The 10,000-nt window shown below is 44.1% G+C and overlaps 1 protein-coding gene across 2 annotated transcripts in view; it reads right to left on the bottom strand.

The window, feature by feature from the left end:
- Window positions 1-10,000, bottom strand: part of LOC135112648 (uncharacterized) — a 97,034-nt gene that overhangs the window by 70,351 nt on the left and 16,683 nt on the right. For both annotated transcript variants that reach the window (XM_064027249.1, XM_064027250.1), the window contains exon 2: window positions 7,902-8,583. In XM_064027249.1, coding sequence (XP_063883319.1) covers window positions 7,902-8,009 — 108 coding nt within the window. In that variant the 5' untranslated portion in view covers window positions 8,010-8,583. The remainder of the gene's footprint in view (window positions 1-7,901; window positions 8,584-10,000) is intronic.

Below are 10,000 nucleotides of genomic sequence, written 5' to 3'. Positions count from 1 at the left end.
AGGAGGAGGAGGAGGAGAGGAGGAGGAGGAGGAGGAAAGGAAGAAGAGTTAGAAGGTATGGTAGATAAGGAGTGGATGTAGGAATAAAGGAGAATGAAAAAAAGAAAAGCGAGAATAACAGTGGGAGGGAAGAGAGGAAAATATTAAAGAGAAGAGAGCGAGGGGATGAAACACGTGAAAAATGATAGAACACACACACACAGAGAGAGAGAGAGAGAGAGAGAGAGAGAGAGAGAGAGAGAGAGAGAGAGAGAGAGAGAGAGAGAGAGAGAGAGAGAGAGTTGAAGGGAACACATCCTATTTCATTAATTATACACAAGGGAATTTTCTTACTTGAGCTTCAGGAAAAAGAAAAAAAAAATTACGGAAAGAAAAAAAAAAGAAAAAAAAATGCGTTGGAGAAAGTTACAACATATTTTGTACTGTTCTTTTTTTTCTTTGTGCGCAATATTTTTCCTTTTTCAGAGAAGATAAATGTTTACGTATTTTGTCATTTTCTTGCACCTATGCTATTTATTTATTTATTTATTTTTTTATCTTTTCACAGGTGTACATTATGATTAACGTGTGTGTGTGTGTGTGTGTGTGTGTGTGTGTGTGTGTATGTATGTGTGTGTGTGTGTGTGTGTGTGTGTGTGTGTGTGTGTGTGTGTGTGTGTGTGTGTGTGTTCTAGGAGAGAGAGAGAGAGAGAGAGAGAGAGAGATGAGAGAGAGAGAGAGAGAGAGAGAGAGAGAGAGAGAGAGAGAGAGAGAGAGAGAGAGAGAGAGAGAGAGAGAGAGAGAGAGAGAATAGTTCTTCGGTCATAGCGTGTCGCAGAGGGCGTGGCCATGGCAGCAGCATAACACACACACACACACACACACACACACACACACACACACACACACACACACACTATACAGGGCTCTACACACTCACAATTACACACACGCCATCTCACTCTTCGCTTTATTAACTCTGCCTTTGCCTCGCAACCGCCCACACGCTACTGGCGCCTCAAGCAAGCGAGCAAGGATAGAAGGAAAGAGACAGGGTCGCCCACACACTACAGAAACATTAAGCGTGGCCTGGCTGATCCCTCTCCGGTATCCCCAACACGCGCCTGACGGGATGAAGACTCGTTCCGACTTGTAATAATGCACCTCACACACCAATCTCGTCTCCAGGGGTGTCATCTCAAGATATTTCTTATGTTTTGTTTAGTCTACGTCCGTTTTTTGTGTGTCCAAGCCTGTGTGTGTGTGTGTGTGTGCCTGTGTTTAGTGGTTTTGTTGCTGTGTGTGTGTCTGAGTGTCTGTTTTGATTAGCCCACGTACACGCAGGTCATGCAGGAGTGGCATGCGAGGGCGATCTTAAGCTCTGCGTGTCGTGAAAAGGCAACAAAGCGAGACACTCTTCTAGGTCACATCCTGCCTAGTCTACTTACATATGCTGGGTGGAATTGGTTTTTCTATTTGCACACACACACACACACTCACACACACACACACACACACACACACACACACACACACACACAATGCACAACCTCACATGCTCTAATAACCATCTGTGCATCTTTTTTTCTAAGTGAGCAAATGTAGTTTAGAGCAATTTCATTTTTCTGTTTTCTTTTTCCTTTATTTTTTTTTCAACGCGAGTGCATGGCCATGACCTCTGCGGGCCCGGACACGTTGAACAGAGGCGTTATGAAGCTTTTACCGTGACCTGGTGACCCCGGAAGCTCGTTTTGTAATCTCAAGGCCGAGTTTCCGATATGTACGAAGGGAGAAGAGCAACTGACAGGTATCACAAAGGGAGGGGAAATAAATTGAGGTGGCTGTCGATTGGCCTATTGGGTATGCTCTCTCTCTCTCTCTCTCTCTCTCTCTCTCTCTCTCTCTCTCTCTCTCTCTCTCTCTCTCTCTCTCTCTCTCTCTCTCGTGTCAGTAAGTGAGATATTAATCATTACTGAAACTACGAAGGCTGGAACATCTTTACTGTGCCTCGCCTTTATTCACGAAGGATATAAAGCAAAGTAACAGTGCGCCGTCTGGCTGGCTGAATCAAGGACCTTCCCACACACTGACGAGAAGATCTGAATGGTTGTACAATTCCAGGTCATTATTTGTAAGTTGTTCCACGCTGGGAATTGATAAGGTGGTAAGGTGAAATGAATAAAAGAAAAACAAATCGAGAAATGACATGGAAAATAAGGTTAAAATATAGAAATTAAAAGAGCAATATGGAAAGGAATATGTACGAGCTCTCTTCTTCATTCCTGTGTGTGTAGCCTCCCCTTGGCTCGTGTAATTCAATTATTCGTATTGCACTAATCTTCCTTGGGTTATAATAGCGTATTCTAGATGGACCATTGTCAGAATACCAAAGAATATAGTTACAGTGTGTATCTCGATGGCAGAAGTCCTTAAATGCTGTGCTGAAGACTTACAGTTCAGACACTCTCTTCCTGGTCCCGATATCCATGAGATATTTACCGCAGCTCCCAGTAGTGTGATGTCGTTTTCTTCAGCGAAAGCATAATAGAAAATGTCAAAGTATGTTGGTGGTGACTCAGCTATTTCAGTGCAGAATTTTGTGGCCATGACAGGGAAGGATTGTCGGCATAAATCTCTCTTTCTCCTTTGTTATTTTACTTTTTGCAAGGTATGGCGGTTTGTGTTATTTGGATTTATTATTAAAAGTAAAGATGTATTAATGAAACTGATGAGATTTGTTGTGCGTCAAAATAAATGAGTGTTTTGAATATTTTTTTTTTCACCATGTTGTTTGGTGTTGAAGGGTTAGGTTAGTTAAATGTTAAGTGTGACATGAAGGTCGATGCCACAAAGAAGTCCTTGGCTACTTTTCTCTTACTCAAGGTTTTAAAAATTTTACTACTTACGCTAAATAATGTATCAATTATTTGAAAGATAGGCTTGCAATATCGTAATTATGGAATAATTATAGCAATTACAATGTAGATAATGAATGATGTGAAAGTCAGGAAGAGATGCCTGAATGATGTATGAATTGTTGCGTGAAAAATACTTGGAGTCGTTTACAGAAATACGACTTGTGGTGGTCATGGAAGCATAAACTCTATAGTATTGTTGTTCCAGGTTTCATTGCAGATGTCGCTGTGGCATGGGTAAAATAACTTGTACATATATTCACGATCTATGAAAAATTACTTGGAGTAGCGCACTGGTAAGGGGAAAAAAAACAGACGAAATGCAGTAACTTGAACTCTACGGACCCGGTATGCCACGTTTCACTATCAGGCTTGGGTGTGGCTTCCTTTGTCCTGCAGTGAGTCACAGAGGCTGGTGATGGTAATAGGGGTAGTGAGTCGTCAAATTTCTGACTCATCGGGTATTTTTACTAAAAGTTGTCGCCAGAGTGTTGCCCATAGTTGAAATAATTTGTTTCATATTAGCAGTGTTAGATATTTTTTTCTTTTTTGCTTATCTCGTTCATGGCGTTCATTGATATGTGTCGAGGTCATAACTCTGTAGACTGCTAATAAGGTGAGGACAAGTTGAGGGAAATCACAAGGCAACCTTCTTAAATACTCACGCTTGATCAATAGACAACCTCCACCTCGCCCGACACAGAAAACGGGCACGACCGGATCCAGAGAAAACGTGTTACATGGGGGACCAACATATTTCACGCGTTGCTTTGTTTATGCGAGTTCTGTTGGTGAGTTAAATGAAATACATGGATTTTTCAACGCTCACTGTACTTGTTGTTGGGTTTTATGCTAAGCAGATTATCTTGTTAGTTGTTCACGCTGTTAATGGCCTGGTTTCCGAGGTTTCAAGACGATCCCTCTCCATGATAGCTGCATCCCTCACAGCAGTTGTGATGCATCTCTCTTTAAGTGGTAAGCCGGATCAAGGCCAGAATCCCCGTGTAAAATTGGCATTTTTCATGTATAATTTAATTTGCACGGCTGCGATTCAGGCGAGAGAGGGAAGTGGGAAAAGCCTACCAGGACTGATTCATGTCGTGCGTTGCCATGCGTGCCTTCGTGTGTGTGTGTGTGTGTGTGTGTGTGTGTGTGTGTGGTGTGTGTGTGTGTGTGTGTGTGTGTGTGAAGAAATTATAAATCCACGTGAACTCTTCTCCTTATTCCGTCCACCATTCAAGTGCGGGAGGACAAAGCGATCCCCTTTAGGTAAGCCATCGCCCCCGCACGTCTCTTGGTGTCTGTTCTCCTTCTGCGTCACTTAGGGTAAGGCTGATGCTCTCTTCACCAGAACAACACACAGACAATAACATGAGAGACTATGCTCTGTACATAGCCTTGTAACTACGACAGGACGGTATTGAAGAGAGTGTGCAGAATAGTAGAACGCAATAATATGAGAGACTATACACTGGACAGAGCCATGTAAAGTTATTTCAAGAGGAGAGTACTGAAGAGAATGTGCAGAATAGTACAACGCACTATTAAGAGTGACTTCCGTGCAAAGGACATACTAAAATAACTACAGCCAGAGTGTTGAAGTGAGTGTGGAGGATGGCATAAACAAATTATCACTATCATCATTATCTCTGAAATTATTTTAGGGTTTATTTTCAATGTTTTTGTCTTTTCTTTTGATTTTTTTTCCCCATGAAAGGCTAAGGAAGTCTAAATACTTTGAATGTTTTCTTTTGACAAGTTTCTTTTTCGTCTTTTTATTAGAAGTTGAGTTTGTTTTCGAATGTAAAATAATGAGGCAGTTTGAGGAACTCATGTTAAGTTGGACAAAGTGTAGAAAGTTGTATTTTGTTATTGTTGAATGTCAAAAAGATAGTATATAAACTGTAAGAAACTGGAAGAGAGAGAGAGAGAGAGAGAGAGAGAGAGAGAGAGAGAGGAGAGAGAGAGAGAGAGAGAGAGAGAGAGAGAGAGAAGTACTTACGATGCAGTACCTAATTCAGTATTGATAAACATGACCTACGCATCACTAACACTGAAAACACGTGATGGTATCGACCCGCTCCCTTCTACCACCATCACACCCACTACCACCATTACCACAACAACAACAACAACAACAACAACAACAACAACAACAACAACAACAACAACATTAACTTTCTCCTGGTTTCTCACTCCAACCACCACCTCTACTACCACCACCACCACCACCCACCACCACCATTACCACCACCACCACCACCACCTTACTTTTCTCACCTGCTCTACTTTTAGGACAGCGAGGTTTAAATATTACAGGGAGACTTTTTTCTTTCAGTTATTTTTCATACACGAAAGTGAGGGGGAGGGAGGAGGAGGAGGAGAGGAGCAGGTGAAAGTGGGGAGAAAGAATGAGACGAAGGGAGGAGAGAAGTATAAAAAGAATAGGGTACAGGAGACGGGGAGAAGGAAATAGTGACAGGAGGGAGAGAACAGTTGAAGGGGAGGCGGGGAGGGAGGGAGAGAAGCCACTGTGGGCGGGAAGTAATATGGGTCTTGGTATCAGTGTGAGGGGAAATCGATGAATCTTGCACACATCTTAATTGTCCTTTGTGTATGTGATGGGGGGGGGGGAGAGGGCGTGTGGAGCAAGACTTGCCAACACGTTCGAAGGAGGTTACACTTATCATGAAAAATTAGTGTTGCAAGTTATTATAGGACTTCAAACTGCGTACTCCGTGGTGAAGACTTACACACAGACACGTGACAAATTGTTCCGGGTAGTACATTAAGAAGGGTTCGCGTCCTGGGAGTAGCGCTGAAGTGCACAGCAGCAAATGTCTTTCAACACGAAGAAGTTTAAGAAATATTGGCCACTTAGCAATGTGAATGCTTTAAGTGAACGCTTTTGCAACTTTATATGTAATTGGAGTTCTGTTTTCAGCTTAAGTGCCGGAGTTAGGTTGGGTAAGGTTAGTGTTTCAAGCAATGCACTGATGGTATATTGTAGAGGTTAATTCTTCTGTTAACATTCAGAATTCTGTGAGAAAATTGTTGCATCGACACTCAGAAAGAAAGACTCGGAGGTAATTTTTTTTTTCAAAGCTACAGTATTTATTTAAGAGATTAGTACAAGATTCCAAGTTAATAAACGTGGGTGATTACAGGAAAGCTTGTCTAGAAGTGAAAGAGTTCAGCCTTTTGGATGTGGTACGTTCTTTGCCTCACGTGACACAATTATTACTTCCTCGACGGATTTTCGTGATTCGTGAATAAACTACTGGGTAATTACAAGCTTTAACTTTGTTGCTTCCCCTGTATTGTTGTTACGTGTGTTACGGAAGTTGCAAAATAATAAAAAGAAGGTTCTCAAACTTGTAGGAATTGAAAATGATACATAATTCTCATTTTTATCCTGCATTTTCCACTTCTTAGTTCAGAAAAAAAATGAAATGATAGAGCAAGTATACCTTAATTAGCTTATAAATACAATAATATACAATTAGCTTATAGATACACACCTGGTTTCCCAAGGACTACAAGAATACTTCGCTTATAATATAGTGTAATGTTGATGTTCGTAAGTACATACGTATAAATTGTGTTTGTATTGGGCGAGCGATTAGCACTGCAAGACTGGCACATATTTCATTATGCTGTTAAGGATTTTCGTCGAATCTTGCAACATTCCCTTCCCTTCGGTCTGCGTGCGGTCGAGTGACACGAACCTGATTACACTAAACGGCAATGCATACCACCGCCTTGAATTTACGTGTTGGGTTGAATTCCAGAGAAGTTAATGTGCTAATGTTTTTTCACGAGGACCCAGCGCTTACCCTGGCGGGTTGTTACCTTAGAACAGCAAATGAGGCGAGGAAGGTGATTAGAATTTGCATTAGAGACTGGAGGAGTAGAGGAGTAGGTCAAGTGGTGGGTAATCAGGGATCAGGGTAAATGGCACTGGATGGGGCGTGGCAAGATTAAGGGCACGAGAAACACTAATAAAAAAGGTTGATTCGAGTACAGTTTGTGTGTGTGTGTGTGTGTGTTTGTGTGTGTGTGTGTGTGTGTGTGTGTGTGTGTGTTTTGTTAATAGGTATGAGGATAGATGTATTATTTTGGACCATTTTGTATGTACTTTCAATGGAAATTTTGCTAAGCTTCTGATTCCGTATTCAATAAACATACTACTACTAGTACTACTACTACTACTAACTACTACTACTACTACTACTACTACTACTACTACTACTACTACTACTACTACTGCTGCTGCTCTTGTTAGGAGAAAGTATAGGAAGTGTGGATTGAATCGTCGTTGGCGTTGCCCTTTTGAGTGGTCCTAATGTAAAGCTCTTTAGTCTTACTCTCTCCTGCTGAACCCATCTCGTGTTTAGATACATCCCCTCTCCCCCTCTCCTTCTCCCTTCCGGCGTCTTGCGTGTCCTTGCCTGATCGTCCTGGTCATCAGTGGTATTTCCGGGTGTGTGTGTGTGTGTGTGTGTGTGTGTGTGTGTGTGTGTGTGTGTTTGTGTGTGTTGGAATTCCTTCACTAATCTAGGTCTTTTTTGTAATCAGCAGAAGTGTGTGTGTGTGTGTGTGTGTGTGTGTGTGTGTGTGTGAGTGTGTGTGTGTGAGTGTGTGTGTGTATCTGAATCTGATTATGTGTATATGTGTGTATATAAGTGCCATGAGGAATTGAATACAGAGATGTCGTGGGGAGGGTGATGGTGCTGTAAAAGTGTGATGAGGTCTGTGAGGGAGGCGTGTTGTGAGGGGAGAGGCAGGAAGTGTTGCTGGCGGCCTATTGATGCCCCACGCGCCTGTCCCATATCCTGTGTGGTGGCGTGACCTGCTTCTCTAACCTGTTGCTGGTGGGACGCGGTGGCCGGGCCGCCTCGTGCTGTTGACCCGTCCGTTGTGTTTCGAGTGAACCACGTGAGCCACAGTACCTCGTCATATTGTTTGAGTGAATGAAAGAACAACCCTGAATGTCGGCTGACCTACCTTGACTCTAGTGGTGATCCAATTCATGCCATCCGAGGCCTCCCTGTTGATGGTGGCCACGTTGGAGTTGTCCTGCGTAATGGTGGCCACCAGCACCGGCTTGGCCATGGGCCGGTGGGCCTTGACCCCCGCCGGCTGTTGAGGTGCGTGTCATGGCTCGTCCGTTCCTTGAGTAGTCCGGCAGCCTGCATGGCGGTGCTCGCGCGGAGCTACTCTGTCTCCACTACTGTTTTATTGTCTAGTCCTCCGTCTCATGGCGGGGCCTGGCCCCTCACCCCTGGCCGGATCCTGGCCCTGAGCGCACCGCCCGTGGCAGGACGGTGCCAGGACTGGCCGGGAGTACATGGCCGACCAGTACTCCCTCGACCCGTCCAAGGTCACTGTGGACACACCGAGCTGGCTACATGTTGCCGCGACGCGGGGGCTGGCGGGCTGGGGCACCATGGCGGGGCCAGGGGCCGTCCAGGCCACCGGTGGTCGCTACATCACCTCATGTCCGCTTCAGGTTTAAAAGACCACTAATCGGGCTCGGCCGTGCTTCACTATTTAATGTTTTGCCTTAATGGTCTTTGTCCTGGCGCTCTTTGCCTCAGATTTTGCTTAGTGTGTTTGCTTTCCACGGGAGAGTAAAAGTCAGCAGTTTGAGGTGAGGCGGTAACATGTATGATATTTATTCTTATTCCTGTAGAACCACAAAAATGATAATTACCACAGCAAAAACCACGTGGGGAACACAACAGTTGTGTGCGTCATCGACGCCCACGAGTGTTATTTTTTGGTGTGTTTGACGTAAACATACTGAAGAAGAGAATTTCGGGGGCAGCAAAACTGGTGAAGTTTTTTCCCTCGTGCTACGAAAACAAAGACTCGGCCTCTATCCTCTTAGTCCCCAGCACCTGCAGGCATTAGTGGCGCACCCCGGCGTGAGGCGGGGAGCTAGGGAGCCGCCACGCCTGGGCACTCCTCCCTCATCCTTACTCCCCATCACCATTACGTACTCCTTCATTCTCTCTCTCTCTCTCTCTCACTCTCTCTCTTCTCTCTCTCTCTCTCTCTCCTCTCTCTCCTCTCTCTCTCTCTCTCTCTCTCTCTCTCTCTCCTCTCTATAACACGAAGGAAGTGACTGTGTATCTCGACTTCATAGTGTGTGTGTGTGTGTGTGTGTGTGTGTGTGTGTGTGTGTGTGTGTGTGTAAAGAAAAAAGGAAGCGAACGAACAAGTATGAGTTATGTTATTTCCCCCCACGTGACGTACAGAGAATTACTTCCTGGGGAACACACACACACACACACACACACACACACACACACACACACACACACACACACACACACACACACACACACACACACACACACACACACACACACACACACACACACACACACACACACTCAGTCACACACACACTACATTTACAGCAACAAAAAAGTTAGGAATGCAATCTCATTTTTCTGCAAACCCCCACCATCACCCCCACAACACCCAGACACACACACACACACACACACACACACACACACACACACACACACACACACCACACACACACACATACACACACCACACATATTCGCGAATAAATATGTGCTTGTTTTATTTCCTTATCTGTTATGAAATTAATGGAGCGTTTGGTTGCGCACTCAACACGGCGCTGGAAGTTACCTTGAAAAGTCAATGAAAGCGCGCTTTTCCCGGAATCACTTGCTATTTACTGTGTCTTCACTCTTCACACTTTTTTTTTTCTAGTGTGTTAAAAGCTTGGAGGGAAAACAGGAGGCCATTACTTGATATGACAGAAGGGGAATGAGACAACCAGGAAAGACGTTAAATATTTGCCTTAATGTCATGTGCGTGGCAAAGAGAGTAAACCACGTGGTGTGTAATATTTTATACTTAGCATGTTTATACTTTACCACCAAGGAGCTGAGAGAGAGAGAGTGAGAGAGAGAGAGGAGAGAGAGAGAGAGAGAGGAGAGAGAGAGAGAGAGAGAGATGATGAGAGAGAGAGAGAGAGAGAGAGAGAGAGAGAGAGAGAGAGAGAGAGAGAGAGAGGAGTTTTCTGGAAAGCGTGAGAGGTGAGTAAGGGTCAGGTGGGA

This window comes from Scylla paramamosain, chromosome 24, assembly GCF_035594125.1.
Source record: "Scylla paramamosain isolate STU-SP2022 chromosome 24, ASM3559412v1, whole genome shotgun sequence".
Taxonomy (NCBI): domain Eukaryota; kingdom Metazoa; phylum Arthropoda; class Malacostraca; order Decapoda; family Portunidae; genus Scylla; species Scylla paramamosain.
Note: the sequence above shows the minus strand (reverse complement) of the source record. Positions and strands in the feature narration are given on the sequence as shown.